This window comes from Rousettus aegyptiacus, unplaced genomic scaffold (assembly GCF_014176215.1).
Source record: "Rousettus aegyptiacus isolate mRouAeg1 unplaced genomic scaffold, mRouAeg1.p scaffold_m13_p_2, whole genome shotgun sequence".
NCBI classification, from domain to species: domain Eukaryota; kingdom Metazoa; phylum Chordata; class Mammalia; order Chiroptera; family Pteropodidae; genus Rousettus; species Rousettus aegyptiacus.
Window position 1 is genome coordinate 20,998,999 of NW_023416295.1, and position 26,610 is coordinate 21,025,608.

The following is a 26,610-nucleotide window of genomic DNA, read 5'->3' on the forward strand; positions in this document are numbered from 1 at the left end:
AGAAAGGAGTTTTCTTTTTTTGAGAAATATTAAAAATGCTTGGGGTTTAGGGGCTGGGGGAGAGAAAACTACTTCATTTATTTCCTCACGTTTAGCACTCAGACACTTTCATTTTTGTAATTTAGTTATGTAAGTAACATTTTAAAAATTGGTATTCTAATTTATTGCAGCAATTTTTATAATGCCATAGAATTAGAAATTTTGATTACAGCTAAGAGACTTTTAATATAGCTGCTTTACTAATGTCGCCTTATCAGATGAAGTCTAATCATGTTAATTTACATGTTTACCAAATCCATGTAACTTTTTAGCCTTCCATTTTCTCATTTTGTATAAATCATGTTTATTTCCACTACACCTGCTCCTTATTGAAAAATTCATCTATTTTTCTTAATTGTTTTAAGTTCACACTATTAGAAGAACTTAGTTTCACTCAATACAGGCTATATTTCTTTGAGTTTCTGAGTCATTGGTGCTCTTTGTTTTCCAAAAGACGTTGGAAATGTTTAATATCATGAACACAGTTGGTGAGTGTATCCCGCATTGCCTTGGAACCATTTAACTTTATATTTGTATTGTCCCATATAAAATGAAATCTGCACTTAAGCAAGGTATTTTTGCCCATTTGAAAATAATCTCTTCACCTAAGGAAAAAAAAATGTTAGCTTTAATTTTTTTTTCTTTACAAAACTACCCAATTAGAAAGAGAGAAACTGTAGCCGAGCGGTCACTTATTTTATCATCACCATAGCCAATTATACAGTAGCGTTGCCCATCTTCATAAGGCTGGAATGACAAAGGCTTTGAATTAATTCCTTCACTTTAGCCCAATTCTACTGGTGAGAGCCAGGATTTAGTCACCTAGGGGAGCTTCTGTAGTTTCTAGATAATTAAATGATTTGGAGAAGTCAATTTATTCTATAATATCTTTTCTACCCTAAACAGATTCTTCAATCTTTCTCTTTTAAAAAGCTATCATATTAACATAGCACTAAAAAGAAGGCTAATGCTAATTATGTCTGGTCCTAACAACATTATATATCAAAGGAAGAAAAATTATATTCAAGATCATCTTTTTTGGTTTGGGTAAGAGAAGATATTCTTCCCTCATTTATTTGCAAGGAGCAGAAAGGAGTCGCTTTAATTAAACTTTTATTGCTTCCTCCCTCTCCAGACTCCCCCTTTTTTTGGTTCCTTTTCAGAAGCAACAACACAGAAAAAGGAAGTTCTCACATGACTCAAGTGAGGTTTCTTGTATATAAATTGCCGAGGCACTGAGATGGATATAAACTTTATAGGGACTTCACTTTCATGTGGAAAAAACAGACTCCTGTCCCTCCCACCACACATATGAAGGCACACTTAGTATGATGCATGTGGTCAAAGCTGCAGGCTGGGGAGGAGGAGTAAAAAGGGACCATGCTCGGTTCACCTTTCTCCTGGCCTAAGTGGGCCTCTGCACTCTGCGCTGGGACACTGGGGAGCACACTATAGGTGGTCCATTGTGAGCTGAACAAAGGATGCTCATAGTACTCCTCATCGGAATTGGAAGGGTCATCATCAGGCACAGACACCGAGATGGAGGGGGCTAGGAGTCTACGCCTCTCCCCGCTGGTGGCAGGTTCGTGGCTGGCGAACCTGTGTAGAGGACCCACTTGATCCTCAGCCCCTTCATCTACAAACAGACACACAGGAAGAAACTGCAGGGAAAACTGGACAAGACAGACACAAGATCAGACAGACAAGACAACACCGGCACAAGGACACAAAGGGCCACAGAAGCAGCACAGGGGGATGCAGGAGAATTAGCAAGATCAAGCTGATGGAGGATGGGAGACTGAATGTTTCATGCTTTGGTAGCCACTGAATTTAAACTATCCCTTAAGTAATCTTGCTGCTGATCTAAATGAATCAAATGCACTGACACCCTTACTGCATAATAAGACATTATCTACACATTCCTTTCACACAGGTCAGAATAACCATGGAAACAGTGGCATAGAAACAAAGCATTACAAAAACAAATGCATTATTTGGAAGAAATATTTTCAAGTAGATTAATTCTTCTCATGCTTAAATCAATTTTTTATAGTAAAAAAAAGAAGAAGAAGAAGGTTGTTAAGATCTAATGCTTTTACGATGATGGGGAAAACAGTCCTGTTGGAAGCATAACCTAAGATGCTTATATAGTTAGCATTTTGATAATTTAATTTAAGTAAATGATTTTCACCAGAAAGTAATGTTTAATTTCAATCTTGTTAAGAAAAATCTACAATGCATTATTTTTCTTCCTGCCTTGCTAAGAAAAGAACATAGCTCTTTCTTTGGATGCTAACTCTTAGGCTAAGGGTATCCTTTTGAACACTGGTTTTCATTTGTATGATACTGAAAGTATATGGTTTTAAGAAAGTTCCTAGTAATATAAACTTATTTTCTTCTGTTTTGCTTTCCTTCTGAAAGTTCAACAGAGATACAATTAGCTGAGAATTTCTGCAGTGTTGATGTCAGATTCATCAAGACTTTATTCTGTGCAGTATCATTGCACTACTTACTGACTCTCGGCTGTTTTTATATTTCAACCCCCTTATTACATATTTCTCATTGAAATGCCAAAGGAACTGCTCTCATTTCTGTCTTTCCCTGTGTCTTGGCTTAGAAATCGACATTATTTAAATATATTTCCTTAGATACACAAGAGTAGATCAGTCTGCTTCGCATTTGGGTTCTTGTATATTTTAATGAGCTTTGACGATGATGACAATGAATAATATTTGACATCTGATATGGTGCAGACATATCAGTTCTGATGTATCAGTTCACTAAATTTTCTATTCACTATTTATTTATTAATATCAAGAATAATTTTAAAATTTCATAACTTTCAATAGGAATACCTGTATAGTTTTTATTCCTATCAAAATTTAAGCACAGAGAATTTTCACATTAATTTCGATATGCACGCTATCTTTAAGGCAGTAACTTATTTTCAGCCACCAAGTGCTGACAACTAGAAATAAGTCTGAAATCATAAGGATACTAAAATAGCATTTGGCATTGAAAATACTTTTATAATCTTTTGATCACAGTGTTTACTGATTGTACCATGGAAGTTGCTTCTGGATGGGTGCTCAGGACTTTCTCAGCCACGATGCTTATCTCACCACGGAATGGCAGAAGACTAAAATTATATATCATAGTCTTAGTTTAAATAGGCACGATTTCTCAGCTGAGCAGATTTAATTGGCTGCAATCTGGCCTACCATACTGGCTGAATCATAAGCCCTGGGCTTGTCATGTGTCCCAGCCATTCATATTTCCTCCAGTGACTCTCCAAGACTGTAAACTCCCCACGTATGCAAGTTAACTTTAAAATTTCTAATATACTCAACAGATTGTAAGGACAATCAACACATGAAAATGGCACCTCTCTGCTTTACAAGATTATATTCTGGGAAGTAGAGCAGACTATAGTACAAAACTAAGGAATTTAAAACAAAGAGCTGGTAGTTTAAAGGGCCTACTCCATGGATGTTTTAACCTTTTGAGGATTTTGACCTTCTTTTGAAGCTATTGCTCTTTTTGTAAGTGCCAAAATGTGACAACAACCCACAGTCATGCTTTGGATCTCTAAATTTCAAAAAAACAGTATTTTCTATTCTGACAAATTTGACTCTAATCAGAGAACAATGAAAGCAACAACAACTTTAAGGACTGCAGTGGAAAAGGAGCTTCTCTGTAGTGTTTGTCTGGACCTGAGCCAGGCAACTTCAAAAAGAGTGTCTGGCAAAGCCCAGTCCTCTCTTGGTACTATGAGCTGTACGTATTCTAAGTTTCCATTAAGGACCCAAGAGCCTGAAGTCCAGCTACCCTACAAGTCCCACAGATGTGTCAGTGAAGTGATGCTCAGGGATAACCATGGCCCACTAAGTCCAAACAGTGCACTTGGTTTCAATGCTAATGATAGAAGATGACAGATTCTCGTTTGTTATAGAATTATGATGGGTATTCTTGGTTCAGACCTAAAGTACGCAGAATATATAACAATTAGGAATAAGTGAATTATTTATTTGGGAATGATTTGAAAAACAGTAAATTAGTCCAGTAGCTTGCAACAACAACAAAATCTCTCATTGGGAAATCATTTCATTTTCATAGTCCCACACTAAGAGATAAGAGATAGCTTTAGGGATGCAGCGGTTGTAGGAACTTAGATTTGGATTTGAATTCTAGATAAGCCATAGACTAGCCATGACCTCCACCTGGACAAGAGGTGGAAGTGAATATTATCTATCTCTGTGGCTTGCTGGGAAGGTTAAATGAGAAGATATCTGAGAAAGTGCCAAGCACAATGCTGGACTCCATACATGTTAACATCTTTCAGCATACTCAGGCAAATTGTCATATACCTCTGCTCTGTCCTGTCATTTAACACATCAAAGCTAGACATGAGAGATTTGTGGAAAAGGAAATTCATTTCATAACAGTTAATTTTGCTGTTTAAGGTCAGGATTGAAAACCCCTTTTTATTATAAGTGCACATGCTTTGGGAGACACTTCTTTTGCCACAAAATAATAATGTGATATTTGAAAGAATAGGGACAGTAGCCTCATGAACCTTGGAGTTTTACATAGCTTTTTTTCATAATGATAAACTTCAAAAATGAAGCTTACCTGGTTTCAGTGGAGGAATACATTTTCCTAATTTTCTTTCAAACAAACTTTTTAAAAAAGAAAGAAGCATTTGAAAATTTATGTTGGGTAAAAGTCAGGTTTGCTGAGCAAAACCCAAACTCAGTATGTCAGGCCCTTTGGAACAAATGAGTAGTCACTTCTGTAAGAGGCTGAGTCTCACGGTGTATCTGACTCAGTGATTTTTGTTTGCCCTGGCATCGCACCTTCTGCCCCACTTACACTGTTGTCTGCCATCCCTAAGCCCTTCCCATTTTGCCAGCTTTGGACAGAGGACTCCTCAGTTTGCCAACTGGGTTTGCTGTTCCTGAGGAATATGGAGGGAAAACTGCCTTCAGATTAGCAATTAGAATGTTTCCACATCACCGACAGAGGAAAACACCACCCTAGAATTCCGGAGCAAAGCTAAGAAGGCACAAAGATTCCTGGTTTTGTTTTCTGATGATTTCATTGTTCTTGCATGGCTTCCAAATTCTAACAATTCAGTCCAAATGACAACTATTACAGTTAGGCCAAAAAGAAAAAAAGAGATTAATTTGAAAACATCATAACTAGTACAGTATTAGTTTACTATACCTGGGTTTCCTTTCTAAGTGTGCTACTTGTTTACTTTTTTCATCAAAATCCCTTTAAATGTTTCTCAGACTAAGCACATAATCTGGGGATTGTAAATATTGCATAGGTTATAAAATAATATTCATAAATGATAGTAATTAATATCTTAAATTATTTTTAGTGGAAGCTTTCATGCTTCTCCTTTGGGAAAGATCACTTTTTAAAATGTTTGATAATTAATAAAAACTAAGCATATCCTCAAAATCATTGAACTACTAGATTTAATCCAAGAGCTCTCTTATATTTGTAGAAAAGGACTGGGCTTTGGCAGTCACTGTGCTTTTAAATTATAGTTGCTTCAAGGGTGTGTCAAAGAGGGTAAATTATCTCTACACAAAAAAAACCCACCTGTTCCCTTTCCACAGAACCTGCTATGAGCAATACATTAATGGAATTTTGGCTGGGTCTTTACAAACCAATTGTTTTGAAAAACTGAAGCACTGAATCCTATCTCGTGAGCTGTTACTAATTTATTTTCCAATAAAACAAACTTAACAAAAATTTTAGACATACTTTGGTAGTGGTTTAAAATAAAAGAGAAGGATTGGTTTGATTGTCTAGACCACATATCTTTCACATATTTAAGGTGAGAATATTACTTTGACTTTTAAATTAAAGAGAAGAGTTTGTAAAATACATACTTTTAAAAATATAACTCGAAAAAAGGTTATCCTTTTAAAAGTAAATCATTAGGTCTTCTTATAGTTTAATAATTTTTCTGAAAAAAAAATCCAATAAAAATACAAGTTTGGTTTGAAAAATATTAAGAATAAAGCATTTTCGAATTGCTTTCAACAGAAAGTATTAAGTTGACATTTTCTTTGACTATACTGAAAAAGCCTGGGGAAAGCAATCCTGAAATATAAGGAAGGTTACTGTGGAAAGTGACACTTAAATTACCAAAATGTAAAAGTGATACTAGTTTTTAGTTATGTATTTTCATTATATCTATTACATCACCTTCCAAAAAGCAGAAGGGGCAAATTCCCAGATGGATGGGGTACCCTAGCACCCTTTCTGTTCCAACTCCATATAAGAGTAAGAAGAGTAAATTACTTGACTTCTGGTTGATTTTGGAGTCAATATCATATCCCTCTCGGATTAAGAGGACTCTCTCACACTTGAAATGCTTTGGATAGGAGCTCAGAAACATTTTCAATTACCCGAGAGAAGGACAGCTGTCATGAAAAGCTTTCCACTGTATTTCGAGTAAAATCCAGGCTCCCGAACCCAACTGGCTGCTTCTCATTCTCAGATTCTTCACTACTCTACCCTTTTTTCATTACCCATTAGCCACAAGACTCCTTCAGTTTCTTCATGCTCCTTCCTATCTGGGGTGGCTTTGCACATCTTGGTCCCTCTGTCCCCAAACTCCTTTCCTCCATCTTTGCTTGGCCAGGTTCAGCTTCTTAACTGTTCCCTCACCATCAAATAAAATAAGACTTCCATTTTTCTAACTTAAAGCTCCCTGTTCTTCTCCTTCCTACTGATAATCCAATCATAAATTATATGTAAGCTTATTTATTGGATTTCTGTTTTCCACTAAACTGTGATCTCCTTACAAATAGGGATCAATCAAGTCTGTTTTGTTCACTAATATATACCCAGAATTTGAAGAGTACTGGGTACATTGTACATGCTCCATAAATATGTGCTGACTGAATAGAAAAACAAAAGGCAAAAAGAATCATTCAAATCTATGAATTAAAAGTTCAAATCACATTTTTCAGGGAACTAATAATCAGTGGCTGTTGTGACACTGATTATATACACTAATCATAGTTGCAAAACTTTCTTGTATTTATCAGAATAATTTATCCTGTTTAACATTAGTTCAGGCAGTAAATCTGAAAAAAGACCTCAATTTAAGAAAGCAAAATCTCACTCAAGAAAGTTTTAGTTTATAAATCTGTGACAAAAATAAATCCTATTTATTGATCATTTGTAGTTCAGTAATTTAGGGTAAATCTGTATCTAGGAAATCAAAGAATATTTTAAACAAACCTAATTACAAATTATAAAAAGACAGTGAGTCTTCTGTGATAATCAATTTTTAACACAATACAATCTGTAAAAGAACAGCAAAACGATATATAAAGAAATAAATGAATACAATGGAATAGATTAAAATTCTGATTTTACTGTATGGAAACTAAATTATATTAAAATCATAATAGAGCTGTAGCTCTCCTTTGCCTTCTCCTGTAACTCAAACAATACACATAAGTTAACTGATCTAAGTCAGAGAACCAATACTAGTTTGCTTTTTAAATAGTGCCATTCATCTCAGATTCTGAATGATTATTCTTCAAAGGCTTCCCTCTGTTTAACCAGCATGAATTGAAAAGCTGACGTGGCTTTGCATGTTGAGTAAATGTATAAATAGATTCATGGACAATAACAGGTCTCAGCAGGAAAGAAGACATGATTTCAGCTTCTAGTTCATTGCTCTTAATATCAGATTAATTAACTTCTTCATTTATTTATTAATATTTATTGAGGCTTTGTAACAGGCCGGATCCTCAGGAAGACCTTGGCAATATAATATTCAGCAAAATAGAGACAATTCGCGACACTTCCTAAGTGCTGATTTCATGTATAATTTTTTTTGTTTGTTTAGTCACTTGTAAGAATTTTATATTCTCTGTCCAAACATTCTACATTTAGTAAACTGGTTCTCTGTAGTTATTCTAGCAATTTAAACACAGCTATCTTTTCCTTTATCAAGCAGATTTTTTCCTTTTTGTTTACCATATTTCTCTACTTCGATTTTATACAAATAAATACTTATATATTTATTTAAAGTCTTTGCTTCTTCTTGACTATTTGAAACAGACAGCTCCCAAGCTGGGTCATATGCTAACCCTTACTGAAGTCCAGTGCTTATGGATTGATATTCATTTACACTTTACCAGAAGATAAACCTCAAAAAGTCCAATAGACCTTACCTTCCTCCACTGGGACAGTCTGTTCTGAGGCTGGTGATGGGGGTGGAGAAGGAGGCAGATTAGCTGTCTCTTCAGCTGCTAAAGATCAAACAATGGAAAAATGAGATATGATAATTAATCCTATTAGGCCAGTAGATGTATAGGCAGTTCTGCCATCTGTAAAAAGGCCTCTCTATAAAATTCAGGGAAAGATTCAATAGTAAGCACATTTGACTTATTTTTAGCTCCATTACCTGATTCACATATTTTTAAAAACCTAAAAAGAAAGAAGAACATTTAATATTTTAAAATAATCATTTGGTCTTCTCCATAAAAATGAATTAGAGATGCCTGATAAGATTCTATCATTAATCCCATTAATTTGTGTCTGCTTGTTCAATTAATAAAATATTTCATTCTGTCCCCAGGCTGTTATATTCAAGAACACACAGGTAGGCATTTTCATTTAAATTTTACTTGGTGGACTGAAAAACTATTAGAACTCTCTGTTGTTCAGCTTCTTGATTTGGAAACTAATGTTACCTTGATCATTCACAGTTATTTTAGGTAACGTATTTTTTAAACAACATTTTGTCACCTGAGTCTAATGTTCAAACCCACCTTCTATATGTACTCTCAGAAAAGAAAAATGAAGCTGTCACAGCCAGAGGCAATCTTCAGACAGAAACCAAGTACAAGTGGGAGCTGAGTAATCTTCTGACTTTGACGTTATACGTGAAGAAGGACCAAAGACAAAGGTTCTAAAACGGCAGTCCCCAGCCTTTTTGGCACCAGGGACTGGTGCTCCTATGAGAATCTAATGCCTGATGATCTGAGATGGAGCTGAGGTGGTGATGCTAGCACTGGGGAGTGGCCACAAACACAGATGAAGATTTGCTCACCTCCCGCTCACCTCCTGCTGTGTGGCCTCATTCCTAACAGGCCAGACTGGTACCCTTTGCGGCCCTGCGGCCCGGGGGTTGGGAACTCCTGTTCTAAAAGATGTAATTTATTTACAGTTAACTCTAAGTTTTCCTCTTCAAGACACTTTATGACCACTCATATGAAGGTAACAAATTTCGAAAGGAAATATTTATCAGTCAGCTCAATGATAAAATCTATTTTAACAATTATGTGAATATTTATTTTATAAAGTAGTTAGTAGAGGCAGCTTTGGGATAACAGGAATCTTTAGTTCCTTGACCCTGTGGACGTCTACATGGCATATTTCAAGGTTCCAAATTAAAAGAGAAAGGTAAGGGTTTCTTTTATTTCAAAGAATAGAAGTGAACCACACACAAAAGTTTTCTGTTTTAGATAATTTTTCCCCTGTTTTAAGAAAAAAAGTCCTTGATAATCACACAACGTTTTATTGAAAATAATGAGAGTATTTTAAATTATTATTTTGGGGAAGCAGAATTTTTTATCGCTTCATTTTTAATAGACAATTGATGGGATGCTGATCAGAAAATCAGATATTAAGTATACGCTAGATTGTAAGAGAAAAAATACATGTACTATTTTTAGGCTTTAAAAACCATACCTTTCTGTGGATTACTTAGATGAATCTATGAAATAAATGTATATATTGAACCTAATAAAGTTCTGTTTCTTGTGTCTCTGCATGTGTATATATCTAAATTTACCTATCAATCTAGCTAGCTAGCTATCATCATTGGAGAGTAGGGGCAGCAAGCTCTTGGCTGAGAGTGTTTTTCTTGGCAAGCACCATTATGATACCTATTTGGCCATGGAGGGCACTTGACTTGTGACCAAGGGAGAGAACAATGCCATCTCAGTGTCCTTAAATGAACTAAGTAAAGACCAGTACTTTATATAGAATATGAAATTGCTGATGATTCTAACAAAGCTCTGGCTGTAAGTTTTATGTAGCTGGTTCAGGGAGACCCAAACAAGACTGCAGTATAAACAATCATTCACCGAAGCCCACAAAGGGAAACATTTATCTCTAATTAAAGTATCACTACAGGTTCCTTATGAGTGGGCCATGACATCAAAATGCATTGGCTTTATTTTTATAATAACTATGTCAGTCTGAAAATGAGAAATTAAGGGCAATTTAGGGGCAAAGTCTAACTATACGCTGATCACCCTAAAGATGACCCAAACACCACAATGACCCTAATGAGAAACGTAAAATAGGCACCAGTGTATCCCAACAGAGGTGTCTGATGATATATGTAAGGATAAAGTATGAGATACGGCCTGTTTTGGAACATGAAGACTTGATCCTGTGATCAGTGTGCAGCAGACACAGCCTCTGATCTGAGGTTCTTTCTTATTTACCTAAAGGCAGAGCTTCGGGCTGATCTTTATGCTGAGCTTCTTTCTCTTGTTCACCTTTCAGGACTGCTACAGCCTCAGCCGTGACTACTTGAACTATTCTTGCAGACACCTCCTCTGGAATACATAGTAGCAAAAGAAAAAAAAAAAATGATGGGCTGTCCAAAACAGGTAGCAAAGAGAAGCAATTAAACAATAGTCAATTAGAATTTCATTTCCTTTGTCTTCCCCCAAAATAGTAGAATACAATTTATTAAATTACAGATAAAGCACAAATACATATATTGTAAGAAAAACAAACAAACAAAAAAAGAATTGGCTTCCTAAGCAAAATGAACACAGAATAAAAGAAAAATAATTTGTATGACAGTTTATTTTTATAAAGCTGTTTATATAAACAGACACATTTTGATTTTTTTTTTTTGTACCTAGTAAAAATTCGAAGAGGAGAGAGGATTCATTTTGGTTTAACTTAAAATATGTTTTGTTAGTTTTCTAGAAAAGTGTCATTAAAATAAGTTTTTGTGCTGATTTGCAGAAACACCGTGATTTAAAGCCTAAAGGAGATGCCTCAGGTGTGAATTTGTGATTAAACACCATTATCCAGGATTAGTGTAAACAAGACCAATTCAGGAAATCATGTTAAGATAAAGCCAGCCGGAATGAAATATATGGAAATGATATATCAGATGTCTCTTTCTTAAGAGCTACTACTTTTCTTGATAGCAGATGCTTTAAAGATCTTTAAGGCCAAATAATACATACCAATTTAGTGCAATAATCTCATTAAAATGGGGGGGGGGTATCATTAAAATGATCGGTCCGTGAGATGCCAGATTAGTTTTTAGCCTGAAATGGCATCCACGGGAGCATAGCAATGCTAATTTTATATAACCTAGTCAGAAAAATATTCGAGGTATGATGTTCCACATATCAACTAAAAATGAAAGAAGCCTTTTGAGATTAAAAATATATTCTAGGTTAGAAATAAATTCTGCAGACTCTAACCTTCATTATCTCTATATAAAAACATCTGCCATACAAGGAAAGAAGCCCACTTATAGCCAGAATAGAAACAAGTTGTACTGGACCAGGGGGGTGGGTGAGGTTTGTTCTCATAATTTTAGTTACGATTTTAGAATGAATATTTCATTAAAGTTTTATTATGGCTCATGTTCAGAATTTGCCAATTCATAAGCAGATTAGAAGACATCTACCTGTTTTTACTTGGTTTAGACTAAGCATCCTCTGGAAAGTCTTCCTCACCCCACCCAGGATGACAGCAGGTATACTGCTTAAGAACTAGGCTTTCAAGATGAGGAATCTGCTTGGGTAGAATTTATCTGAATTTTAAAAGCTTCTAAAGGTGTGAACCAAGGAAACGTGCTCTCAGACCTGCTCATCTATCTAAACTATACAACTACCATTCCTGATTATATTTTGAATCAGTCTCTTTTCCCCTCCATCCCATCCCTTCTTCGCCTCTTCCTACCTCTCCCAACCTCCTCCCCCACTCTACCTATCTACTTACCTATATATCTTGTGGATTGAATAAGATAGTGTAATAAATAATTTATCTTACTTGTATATATTAATTTTCAAGAAATTCAGACATTTAAAAATCAATAGAGTGATTTTGAAGAGTTTCAAAAGGACTGATAATCCCTGTCTACTCCTGGGGACAATAAGCAACATGAAAAGTTCTTTTTGAGATAAAAGATTCGACTACATTTTAATATTTCATTACTTAGTTTCTTTTATCTCCTTATTCCCTTTCCTAATCTCTGCCATATTTAATTTTTTTTCTTCCAAACATTATATGTATAAATTTGTAAATAGAACCATGTTCGAAAGATTAAAGATGAATCTAGATTACACATAAATTGGGAAACTATTATCATTATACTTAATTAAAAGATACCACTGCTCTTCACAGCTGAAAACATACTTCTTACTGTAGACTGAAAATTTGAAAGGATCAGTTATCTTGCTTTTGAACGTCTAAAGTTTTCCAGAAGTGGACATTTTTAGTTTATGTTAAAAATTGTCTTAAAGAGTGTGTGGGATATCCATTTTATTCTCTTTTGTTAATGTCAGGATTTCAGTATAATTCACAATAGTTTTTGCCTTATAATGAGAACCTTATAACCAGTATTTGAACATTAACTTATTATTTTATCAGTAGTGTCGTTATGGTAGTGAGACAGTTTCTATAAGTAATACAAAATCATCTCATGACATGGCTTTAAAGTCATGTCATGCCTCAGTAAAATGAATGAGAGCTTGAAAATAATCCGTAAGTGATTTGCCTGCAAATCACTTGGAAGGAAAACATCAAAACTTACTTCTTTAAAACAATTTATCTCATAACATCTGAAAAATGTTATTAATTTTAGGCTGATATAAAATACAGGATTTAAAGATAAAACCCAGGGAACAGGTGCTAACAAATCATCACTATATAAATGTCTAAAAGTCAAAAGTAAAGTCATCTTAAAAACTTAATCTGGGCAACAGAGATAAGGCCAGTATTTAGAAAATAATATCAAAGCAGTCCTCAGTAGATAAACTGAAATCTGGTGAGAAATATTTTTTTATTTGTATTGGGGAACTATATTGGTGGAAACATATATAGGAGGTAAACCGGTATGAGAAATAAATTGAGATATGGCTCATCTATAGAAACCTACTTGATAATACACAAAAGAAAGCATGCTAAGCTACTTACATTTCACCTAAGTAATGAATAAACATCATACTGTGATATCAGGTTATTAAAAAGTTGTTATACTAAGCACTTTTATTTCCCATCGATATAACTTAATCCACACGTTAATACATTTTTCATATGGGGATTCTAGCAAAACAATGGATAAAGACAACTTATCCTGTTTGGATATCACTTTTATTTACATCAGTGTAGTACAAATATTTTACATAAATAGTAGGTTCAGGTGTCAGAAAACCTGGAATCAAATTCTACCTTTATCTCTTATGAGTCACAAGTTAGTGACAATCTTTCTAACTTTCAGATCCCCCATCTGTAAAGGGGAATAAAAGTGGCACTCATATTATAATGCATTGTGACAGTTAAATGAAATGATATATATCAAGTGCTTACTTACATAATTGTATAATATTCTTGCTGTTTCATTATCACCTAAGTTTATGATCAACGTATGATTGACAAAACGTCCAATAAAGGCTTGAAAGTTGTTGTCATACGTTGAGATGATTCTGTCATTTTTCCCAGTGAATAAATTCTTTCCTGCATGTAGGATCACTGCCTAACAGACAATATATCAGGCTCATACCACTTAGTATTTAAACTAAAACTATGAAGTAAAGTTTACTCTACTGTTGTACCATACTACTCACCACGTACAACCACTGCAGCCCTCTGGATTTCCTATGGTGCTGATCTAGGCTATACCACTTATGTTTTTCTGGTCACATTATCATTTCAGAAATTTCAAGATGGTCTCAAGGCCTGGTGTTTAGCACATATTTTTAGTTTACTATTATTATTATTATTATTATTATTATTATTATTACTCTAGCAATATTGCTTGGTCGATTTATAACAAAAGCAATAAAGCTGAAACTTCAGTGGCCCTGAAAATTCCATGGTGCTTCTGAACCATATGTAACATACTTGAGAAACACACCAGTTTGATTTGAAAGTGTACTTTTTGGGTTTTCATCAGGACTAGCTGTGATTACTTGAAAATACAAAAGCTCATGAATTATACTGTATACCAAAAAAGAAAAAAAAAATCCGAGCAAGTTGGCATATGTCTGAGAACATATTTTTGTTGATTTCTTTCAGGTTGTTAAGAGAGAAGTAAGAGACATTGATAATAAATTCATCATATAGAATATAAAAGCCAGTAAATGTTTCCTCTTGGAAGGATAACAGGCATAATAACGCTGTGTTAAATGACAAGCCTACCTTATACTTGTGAAAGAAAGAAAACAAAACAATTCTAGACAGAATGCTTCTGTCAAGAAAAGGTTTTTCTCAGTAGGGTACAGAATGGTTGCCTAGGAAACCAATGCTAATTGCTTCTGCTGATGGAAACTAGTCAACAAGGAAAGCACTGTGTAGTTCGAAGCTGTCTACTAAACAAATACCTTAGATAAATTCATAAAAGAAGAGAAAAAAAGAAAAGTTCCTTGCTTCTATTCCTTGCTTAATTTGGAGAGTAAATGGTTTCTCTGAAACTATTTCTTGTCATCAACTGGTGATGAAGGAAATTAAAAGAGCGGATTGTTGGGTTTTTTTTGTTTGTTTGTTTCCCTGGCACCTTAGCATTCAATAAAAAGGCCACTGTTGGCATATCCCTCCCAAGTGATCTTGAAGGGTCGCCCAGGCCAACACTGCAGCTGTCGATCCTTGTCTACCAGCTTTTTCTTCCAAAGATTTCTTTTCCTAAAGATTTCCTCATTAAAAAAAGAAAAATTTATTCATGGAGAAAAATGCATTTGAGGTAAAGTCAGTTGATGGGGTAAATGCATTTAAGATAAGAAATCGTGACTACACAAAGTTCAGTTCTGTGGATATTTAAATTTAACAGATTTTGTATTATACCCACTTTAGATAGTGGAACTATACTTAGTCATTACGGGGGATACGAAGATGAGTCAGACTTGGAGTTCCTACATTTAAAATGTGCTTGAAATGGGGCAATCTCATTGAAGGACATGTTTTTTGCTTTTTTAAGATTTTTCGAGTAATGGCCTCAGATTTTGGCTGAACCATCTACAGTCACTCACAGTCCTCTCCTGAAATGCATTTGCAACCTGGTTGGGCTAAGACTGGTAGGTAGCACAGGGTATTATGTCATTTTTTCCTACCTCGACCTATGTGCTCAAATTTGTTTAGACTGACAAATTAACCTACTCAAATGAAGTTTCTAGAGCTTGAACAAAATCTGTTTAGCATTTAAATTTAGTCAAGGAGGAAGGTATAGTAAATCAAAATGATTATCAGTGGGAGAACATCACAGGTTAAGGATACCATGTATGGAGTCAAAAGTAATTAGAAAAGAAAAGCGCGAATCAGAAATAGCACCTACTGGAAAATTGTGCTTCTAATTTTAAGGGTCCAGCTGGAAACAGGAAAAAAAACACATTTAAGCAGAAAAAAAATATAGTATGCAAATATAGTCTCGCTTTCTATTATCATATTCTAGTTAAAGGTTTTGTTGCTGGTGGTGTTGGAAGTTTCCCATGTAGTAATGTGTACATATTTATATTGCTGTTTGTAGGCTATATATTAAAGATTTCATAATTAAGTTGGGTTGTAATATTATATTGATCTCAAATTAATCTGAGAAAGAGAAATTCCTTGGGGAATTTGCCCCCTGAAATTTTCCAATTGCTTTAATGTCAATAAATTAAATACAAACTACAAACATTAAGGCATTGAGGGAATTGCTAATGGTTCTAGAGCTTTAAAAAGCTCGGTTTTGCATCTTGTCAATAACATTACAATTTTACTACTCCTTATAGACTTGTGAGCAATTGGATTATCTTTTCCATTGTCTTGAATATATCACGTTGTCAAAGGGCATCACTCATTCATAGGGCCACCAGGAACCACAGCCAACTCAAGGGCACATATACATTTCAATCTATATCTCTTCTCTGTGTATTGGGTGTCACTGTTATCCAGCACACCTCCAGAAATACTTGTAAATTCCAGTGCCATCAATATCATACATAGAACTGTCAAACTATTCACTTTTATTTGAAGATGCTGAAGCCATATCAGAATGCAAATGATATCTAGAAAGCATAAAACTAACTTATATTGCAATAGCTCTGGTTGTCTTATTGTGGGAGCCCAGCAGAAAGAGAAAGGTAGATCAATTTTGAAGGAGCTGCGGAGTTGAGACAAACATAGAAATGAGATGCTATCTAGGTAGGTAGGATGACAGTGGGCTTTGCAACAGGGTGAATGGTGGGATCCTGGGCATGTGAGGTGGCTTCAGATGACTGCTGACCACCTGAAGAAAATGAAGAAATGGGATTCAGGAAGCAAATGAAAAATTGCTCAAGGCAAATTCTAATTACTTTATAATTTTGATTAGGGAAGATCCCATATAGGCAGATGTTACTATAATCATAAGCTATAGTATGTCTACAAACACAGAGCTTCATTTGGTATGGAAAACACAATCCTAGAGAAGAAATATATAATAAATCATATTTCACAATTTTTAAATTTCATTTTCTTAAAATATGGCAAAGTGATTCAATTTACTATGAAAATATATGAAAGATATCATTTTTCCCTCTGACATATAAAAAAATTTCTTAATCAGGATGTGTACCATTTTTCAAAGTTAAATTATAATTTCAATATTTCATATATGGTAGTCCTGATCATGATGGAGAAGTTGACCAATTTCTGCTTCTCAGAATACATCTAAAAATAGCTTGATTTTTCTGACTCATTTTCATTCCCTTTGCCAGGTTATCAATCATATCTTCTGAACTTTGTAGAGATCCTTTTATCTCTCAAAAATGTTTTATTTGAGATTGTAATTTGGGTCTGTTTTCCTAAAGAGAAGTTAGCTGTAAAAGTAAAAACTCTCGTGAATCTAGGAAACTTTATGGTTTCTGCTTTATTTTTCTTGGATAATTCTGAAATGCAACATGAAACACAAAGGAAAGAATGATTTGGTCTAGTCTATGGCCGTGCCACCCTGAACATGCTTGATCTTGTCTGATCTTGGAAGCTAAGGAGGGTCGGGCCTGGTTAGTACTTGGATGGGAGACCATCTAGGAAAACCTGGTTCTGTTAGGTGTTAAACAGACAAACAAATAATAAAATAAAGTTGATGGCTTTATATCAAAAAAAAAGAAAATTAAAAAGAATGACTTGGTCTGATAGTTAACAAGATGATTAAAAGCTATAGGAAGAAAAATATAGTTTTAAGGCAATTGTATTATTAAAAGAGTCTTACTTAAAATTTTATAGAACAAAATAACATTTTAACCAGATTTTTCAAAATATTATCTAAAAAGCATTTTCATAATTTCCATTTTGCTATAGGCCTGGTGAAGAAAAGCATTTTGTTTTTATACAGATTTTTCACATCCAGTTGCATTGGAGAACATAACAGAAAGTTGAAATTTACCATTATTTGGAGAACAGGATACCCAAGCATTTCTAGTTAGAATTAAAGAAATGCTCATTATTTTTTTAAATTTAGTTTTAAAAAATTAAACATAATTTGGGAGGCTTTTAGTCCTTTGTATTAAAAAATTTAAATTCAACCTTATCAGATGGTTCTACTTCTAAGATGCTAAATTATCAGCTAAGGTAGCTACAATTTACCTTCTAAAAGTGAAATCCCACTAGAAACAAAACCTGGCAGCAAAACAGCCAAGTTCTTGCACAGTGTTTTCAAGTTGCATTCAGATTATACGTGCAAGCTCAACATGGTCCACAAAGCATTTCAAGCACTATATTTTTCTTAGGCCAGATGGCAGTTATTTTCATGAGGACAGGGACCATTGTTATTCTCACTGAATGAACTTCCCCTCCTAAAATGTGCTTTCTGAAAGTGGCATCTGTATTTGCTTCAAACTTTACTCTTTGTTTCCTTTCTTAATGCAATCAAGACTTACATGAATTGGGTGAGAACCCGCCTTGAGAAAATATCTTACATGTATTTTGACCTAGGTCAAGTTAATACAAATTCTTTTTTTTTTTTTTTTTTTTTTTTTTTTTTGAGAAAAGGCAGTTTTCCCTATGTTAACATTTATTTTCTGGTACAGATCTGAGGAAAGCAGGTTTACTTCAATTTTTTCAATGCTTTAGTCACAAATTTCTATTTTTCAAGCTGATGAGAAAAATAAGCAATAGCCAATTATTAAGTAAAGAGAAAAATGTATTTGGGCTTTAAGATAAAGGATAGCAAAATAAAAAATGCAGCAAGGAGAAAAATTATCCAATGAACTGATTCTTTTAAAAATTGCTTATAAAAGTAATAGTAGTTGTTTTGTTGTTGTTGTTATCATCATTATCATTATCATCATCATCGTCATCATCGTCATCATCATCTTTGGAGAAAAAAAGCCCTTTTTTCTGAAATACTTAATGATTAGAATTAGAAAATTTAAATAGCAGAATCTTTCATTTTAATATGTCAAAAAGAAAAAAATATGGATTACAAGAAACTTTTATTTGTTTTTAAATAATGAAACTAGGGAGATATATCTAACTGAAATCAAACTTTTTTTCCTAAGGTTAATGAATAAACAGCCCTGTTATCCAATAAAGAAATGCTGTTTATTACCCAAGAACTTACCATTTTGAAATCATTTTATGGATTCAAAGATGAAGTAGAGAAGAAAGGGCACTGGTGGTATTTTATTCAGGTAGAACTTCGAAAACAGAATATACAACATCTCTCCAAGACAATACATTACATTAAAGAAGTTTAAGTATGTCCATGACTTTGAACACCCACTTGCTTTAAGATTTGGATTGTACATTTGTCAAAAAAGAAATTTCTGAGCTTCTGACCTCAAACAGTAAGGCAATCATTACCTTATAGCCAGTGGAGCAACAAGGACATTCACTTAGAGTTCTCCTTGCAGGATATTTCAGTGAGAGTTTCAATTGAGGCCAACTATTACATCGCGATCAATTTTTCAGGAATGAGCATGAAAAGTTGTTCAATATCTGTGTGTTTATTAGCTGTTAAGATTATAGATGCCTCTTACGTTATTTATCCTGACGTTTCATATTCTTCCTAGTTCAGTAATTTTTATCATCAAGAAAATATTCCTAATTAGATGTCTTACTTCTATCTAAGGTCAAAAACATATTTCCTTTACTCTAAACCTTCATTCCTATTTTTATACCATGTCAAGTCTTTCACTATATCCTTTCGCTACAGTCTTTTCAATACAATATTTCAGAGTTCCTACTTAATTCCTTAGTAGTCTAGCCAACAGTTCTAGAGCCTTTACTCTTAATCTAGCCCCCTCTTACAGTTTCTCTATTTGCCTCTTTATTTCCGGTATTCCTTTCTAACACAATCCTTCCCACAAACATTACTCACATTGTGGTAAAATTTTTGCAACCTCATTTTGTTATGTGATTTCCATTCTCAAAACCAAACACAGATATTAAGTTTCTGTCCTCCTTATATCAATTCAAAAAATACTTATTAACACCTACTGTAGAAAATAAGCATTGCATTATATACCAAAAGGAACATAAAGATGAATGAAACATAACTACTCAAAATGCTCACAACGAGTAAAAGCAAGCAACAAGTGATTTCAGTCAAGTGCTCCATAGGACCAATGCTATCAGTGAGATCTAAACATGGTATGTGAGGATGTTCAGAAGAAGAGATTCATTGAGAGAATAAAATCAACATCAGCTCTAGACCTTTGATCATGGACTTTTGATAATCTCTTCTGTAGCATGTATCCCTTTCATATGTTTTTCCATGACTTGCTTCACAATGCTGCACAAAAATGAAACCACGACACTCTGGTTGGGCAAATGTAACCTGTTTTGCAAAAAGGAAGATCATTATTTCAATCAGAGGACTGATCATTCGTGCTGGAGTCGCTTATGTAAGACCCAGAGGAGCTCATATCCCAGTAGTGCCTTGACTTGTGTTGCCAAATAGAAAATTTGGACTGAAAATATTGAGTCTAATTTTCAGGCTGCTGCAGCTTGAATCATCTCTATTAAAGATGATTATTCTCTGAAAAATCTCTGATTTTCCTTCCTCATTATCCATTTTGCCTATGTCTTAAGTACTGAGTATTGCTGAAATCAACTGTAAAGCAGGTTTTTAATTCTCATTGTGTGTTCTAGCATTTGCATATTTGTTAAAAGTTGCAACAAGAGCCTAGGACATAGGTCTTCTCTTTCTGTGCTCACTGGCTTGGCTGAGTTTTGAACTGTATTTTCTATGAGTGTTGCTGAATGGTGACTCATTCTGGGAGATGAGCCACACAGTGAGCAGGCAGCAAGAGAGTCAGTGTCCTTTTCCCCTCAGGACTCATGATGCCAAGCCGGATCATGCTTAAACTACCAAGTCTGCAATGCAGCACCAGTTGTTCTGTTCATCTGCTCCTGATATTTCCAGACTCCCCTGACAGTCAAAGCACGTGCTTTATGTAATGTACTGAGGAGCAGTGAAGTGTGAGGGAATGAAAGAAAGAGGAAAAGGTTTGATATACTGGAGCAGAGTCGGTTCATCTCAGTGGCTTGGGGAGGAAAGAGGGAGGAGTGATGACTGTGAGGTACTCCCTAGTCTACTAACCTCTCAACAGCAATTAAATCAAACCCATAGCCATTCCTCATGGTGTTATTTGGTGTGCTATTCTTCTCTGGCATACACAAACAATACAATCAATTTACACACACACACACACACACATCACACTTTTTTGAAAAAAATTGATTGATGATGACTATATTCTCAAGATATTAGAGCAATTTATTTGCTCCAAATCATAATAAAGTTTTTCTCTTATCTTTTTTTTTTCTTTTCTCTTTTGAGGGGTGAGAATCCTTAAAAATGTAACAAGAGACAGATAAAGGCTATGCATAATTCTAACCAAAACTAAGGGTAGACAGTCCGAAAATGAATCTAGGAAGACTTGTTTACGTGAACTATTTTTATCTGCTCATTACAAATAAAGATGATTTTATTAAATGTTTAGAATTCTTCTCTAAATGCAGATTTTTAAAACCTCAAAAAATTGAAAGACATTCAAAAAAATATGACAAAACATGACGGCAAATGAAAGAGGAGAAAATGTGATAAAGTCTTAGAAAATGTAGGATCAGGAGTTAGAAAATACAGGATCAGGAGGAAGAATCAAGTAAAAAAAATACAGTGATAATTATATTTACATTTAGAAAGGAGCCAGACAGAATAACTTTACAAGTAGGTCTGAACTGTTTTTAGCTCAAATCTGTTGCATTGATTAATATTCAAATTAAACAAAATAATTTTTCTAAGTGTTAGTGGATCAAAGAGAATAATATAATTTTTTTTTTTTTTAGTGCTTATGATGTAGCTCTGACATTTGGCACAAAACAAGACAATAAAGAATGGAAACTGAATTCCACAAGTGCATGGGAGGAATTTTCTGGAAGAACATACATGGAAGTAAATGTGTATGCAAATAAATCTTAGCTTTTAAATATCATTATATTGTGTTAGATACAGCCTCTTGACAACTTAAAGTGGTTGTAGGCAGTTCAAATTCCAAGGAGTAAAATCATACTTCAATTTGTTGAGTCATTGGTTTAATTAAAAGAGGTCTAGAGAAACCAAGTTTTCTTATATTTCGATTTAGAATTACTGGCTTAAGACAATCTCATCCTACTGTATGTAAGTCTTTGACTGAAGACTAAAGATCGATATGAGATAGAATTTTACAACTGCACATTTAAACAAACAACTTTATCTGGTGCCTGTCTATTCTCCAATTTCTAAGGCATTATAAACTCTGGCTAGTAATACCTGCTACATACAAGCTCATACCTTACCCAGAATAAGAGATACAGTTCTTTATTTTAATGTTCATGTAAGGTAGCCCTCGATTAGATTCAGATCCCCCTATTTACCAACAAGACAAGCCACATATTATGATTGAAGCTAATAACCATAACCTGCTTCAAATGGTATAGAAATCATATAGGACAAAGCAAACGTGACAAATACAAACCTTATAGAATTGCCTTTTCTATCAATCCTTGTCTTTCTCACTCTTTCTAGCCCCAGAAGCTTAACCTTTCGAAGGAAAACACTGAAAAGGTCCCCATTTTCTGTCCTCATCCATCGGCGCCGCCAGGCCCAGACGCTTCGCAGTGAGGCCGGGTGGTTTTCTGCAGATCCACCCTTGAATGCTAAATGACTCTGCTCTGCACACTCCTATCTCTGCGGAGCTCAGGGAAATGGCAGCCAGAGCAATGAGTGGTTGGCATGGCAACAAGGAAAAGAAAATCTGCAACCTCTTGTATTGTTAGGCCAGCCTGTTTGTTTGTCTTAGGGGGCGGTGGTGACGGCTTTAGTTTGTTCACAGGAGAAATGGCTCTGTGCTATTTTGCTTTGTGTACATTAATAACATAGTATATGCGATATACCATATTTTAAATAGGATGATGGTTCTTACTAGTAAATCTCAAATCTAGGAATGTTGGCGGAGAATGGGAGAGGTAATGAAAGGCAGATTCTGATATGCTAAGATTGAAAAGGGAAACGAAAGCGTAAAGGTATATTTTCTTTTGCATGTGAGTGAGACAAACTTTTTCTCCACTGTATATTTTTTAGCTTAAATTTATAATTAATTTCAGCAATAATAAACTTATATATCTGAGTATGTTCATCACTTGGCTGCTTGAGTTACATGGATGTTCAGAGGGTAAGCCAAGGCCTTAAAAGGCACAGCTCCACAGGTAAACTCTGAAAATGACAGCATACAACCTGGAAGAGTTTTTACAGATATCACTGCCCTGACAGAGATGAGACCTGGACAGAATCCCCAGAAATGTTAGGAAAACAAAGCAGCCCTTGGAATGGGGGCGTGTAGTTAACTGAAGAAATGCCCTTTAATCTTTAAATTTACTCAAAGATATAGATGGCACTGGCTATTGATGGTCATGAAGGCACTTTATACTCTGACTAGTGTTTCTAACTAGTGTTCAAAGCATTATTTCTTAAGATACTCAAAACCATGAAAGCATGACTTTAATTAAATACTTCAATCTTTTAGCATCTATAAACATCTCAAAATTGCCTGCTTTCTTTCTCCATTCATATTGAAAATCACAAATAAAGTTATATTTTTCTGTCATGCTTAAAGGTACATGAATGTGGCAGTTCTGCAAAAAAAGGATTTTCTTCTTCAGCTATGACTGATAACTGGGCAACTGGCTGTGCTACTCTGAATCTGGTGGCATGCGGGAGCAGAAAGAACGCTGGTCTACAAAGCAAGAGACCTGCATTCTGGCTGTAGTCATGCGATCCTGGGAATGTGAAAGGTCATCTTACTGATCCCTTCTGATTATCTTCATGTTATCTTGATAGGAATTCTAATATGAGTTTGGGTCCCATGCTTGGATAAGAAACTTAAAGATGAGGCTCCTAAATCTCATTCGGAGTCGTAACTGTGTGAGGACCAAAATGAATTCCTCTTGCTTCAATAAAGATAAGGTGAAAAAGAGAGGAAAGATTTATTACAAGCCTTTACTTTTTCAATTCATGTATTGGAAGGTAATGTAAAAATGACTGCTTTAGTCTTTTTATCACAATAACTTTCTTAAATGGCTCTATTTTTCAGGATTCTGTGGTGTAGCTTCTAAAAAGGACACTAAATAAATAAATGTAAAAAAAAATCTTAAAGTATCAAGAATTATTCCATAATAGAGGACCAAATAATTCTATCTACCTTTCTATAGATTATTTTTAAATTGTAAGCAAAGAGACACAATGTAGAAGTATAAGTGGTAAAGAAAAATAATTAAAAAACATTACCGCCTTCTAGCATTCCCCGCGCCACCTGCAAGTCTCAGTATATAAGGTCAAAGATAAGTTGAATATGGGCTTGCATCTTTAAAAATTAAAAATCGTTATGGCTCAGAAATGAAGGTGAACACTGAAAAGGGTGGGTGCCAGAGGACGAGGTAAGACCTTTGGCTGAAGTAAGCCCACTCTGATGAAGGAGGGAAGGAGGAGAGAGGTATGATGTAATTCATTTATCATGTGAGCTTGCTTATAGAGATGAAGAAAAATAAACAACCTTGATGAAAAGATTTTTTTTTTTTTCTAAAAATGATGAGAGAACTATAGCAAAGAAGAAAAGTAGGGAAAAGGTCTTTGGATTCAGTCAGCAATGGCTTGGACACCACAACCTACTGCTGAGGACTTGACATTACCGGGAAATGCTTCACGTAATAATGTCTTGAGAAATACCCTTCGCAGGGGAAAAATGCAATATGCAGACGGATTTCACGTGAGTGCTAAATGAGTGGGCTAGTACATAGCTCCCAAGTTCTCTTTAAAATAATCACCTCAAAATACATGCCAGCTCATATCAGTAGTCTCCATCATCAATCATTTCTGGAAGGAGGTTCATTTAAAGTCATATCACAGTTTGAGATGAACGCATCAATCTGGTAACCTACAGTTGGCTATTTACAACTCTGTCAGTATTACATATAAAACTTTCATAAGCAGTCTCCCAAAAGTAATATAAGGTTAATGCATATATTGAGCGGAATTAAAAACTAACTTTGGATGCTCCTGAAGCTATAATTTGAAAGAAACATCTATTAGTCTCTTTTTGATTTATATTATTTTCTCAAAGAAGCTGGCAAGGACACACTGACCTGGCAAACGGATTTTTTTCCAGATGCTCTTAAATACTTAATTAAGACCATTGAAAAACTAAAATAGTAATGTTGATTCTCCACTCTTGACCGAACACACTTTAGTGATTTTTTCTCGTATTATAAACCTCCATAATAGTGAGAGTCAATTGGTGAGAGTCCAAGAGACAAAAATAAGACTTTTCAATAGTTTGCGCCATTCATTCGAAAAAAAACTTTCCTTTTTCTTTGGCATTCATTCACTCCTACATTCATACATTCATTCGTTCAACACATATTTATTGAATACTTGAGATATAATGTCAGATGCTACAGAAAAATCCTGGTTTATCACATTACCTTTTTCCTTCCCCACAACCATTTTGTTCTAACATGTCCTCGCCTCCTCATGCCTTAATCCTTTCAAAAGCTTCCTAGTTAATGCTCCTGAGACCCAAGTCCCGCCCTCTACAAGTTGTATTATACTTGACTGTAGAAAAATATTCCTTGATTAAGAGTGTCTTATTTTCCATATTGGCAACACTACTATCATTACCAATAATAATAGTAGTAGTAATTAATAGATATTATTTCTTGAGCCAGTCACTCTGTACCCTTTATTTAATTTAATCCTCATTGTAATGATGACAGGTAAAAATAATATCTTTAGTTCATTCTTAATCACGATTTCTTACTAATGGGATCTATGTGCCCGTGGGCACTGCGCAGCTTCTCGAATCCTTGAGTTAGACTGGACATTGCCACCTCTTTTCCTTTTCCACGTGGATTTCTGCAGGATTCTTGCCTTTTACCACAGAAACTGCTGAAAACCGAACTTTGCAAAGATACATCTTAAAAAGGACCTAATGTTGAAACTGTAAACTATCTTCAGCCAATATATCACACAGTGTTTGACAGATGTTGATTATCACCGTTTCTCTGAGTATTTGAAACCGTCTGCCACAGCCCTGGGGGTTTGCTGTGCCACCTCAAGATGCTTCTGTGCACAATTTGAGGATTTTGACCCTAAGTAGAAACAAACCCAGTTCAACTCTGTCTTTCTATACTGCTCATTTGGTACTTCATACACCGTGTTTTATATTTGAATTAATTGTGTGCATAGGTCTCATGTCTGCTTTGAGATTATCTGTCCTGTAAAGTTCAGAGACCATTCCTCGCACACACCTTGGCATGGATGCTAACACATTTTGTACTGCATAGAAAATGTTCAATGGTAGTTTGTGGAATGCATGGATTAAAATATATACATATATACACACACACACACACACACACACACACACACACACACACACACACATATACTATATACTTAAGTAATTTCTCCTCAGTCATTTGAAGCGGCAAATAAATTTTTTGAACAGAGCATACAGTTGATGAGCATTGATAATTAATTGATGGAATGTAGAAAACCAATCTGAAGAGTAAGGGGTGATTTTGAAGGGGACATAACCATTCTTACTACTTGTAGTTTACTTACTCCCTTTGGAATAGCATATCTGCAAGTTACAGTGTTTAAATGCATTAAATTCTGAATTACAGAAAAAATGAAAATAATGGTCAAGAATATTATAGTACAGGCTAGTGTTTCTCGATGCCATTAATGCTCTATAATAACTATGACATCAATGACAATATTATCAATAATAGAGTTCTATTGGTGGAAATTACACTTTGAAAGGAAGCACT

The 26,610-nt window shown here is 34.8% G+C and overlaps 1 protein-coding gene across 47 annotated transcripts in view; it reads right to left on the reverse strand.

The window, feature by feature from the left end:
• Positions 1–26,610, reverse strand: part of MAP2 (microtubule associated protein 2) — a 244,607-nt gene that overhangs the window by 36,769 nt on the left and 181,228 nt on the right. For 29 of the 47 annotated variants that reach the window (XM_016132295.2, XM_036235956.1, XM_016132315.2 and 26 more), the window contains 2 exons: positions 10,539–10,652; positions 8,253–8,330 (listed from right to left, as the gene is read on the reverse strand). In XM_016132295.2, the coding sequence (XP_015987781.2) occupies positions 8,253–8,330; positions 10,539–10,652 (192 nt within the window). Of the gene's footprint in view, positions 1–8,252; positions 8,331–10,538; positions 10,653–22,259; positions 26,174–26,610 lie in introns of those variants that run through there. The other 18 variants (XM_016132299.2, XM_036235960.1, XM_036235959.1 and 15 more) reach the window with 7 other exon arrangements.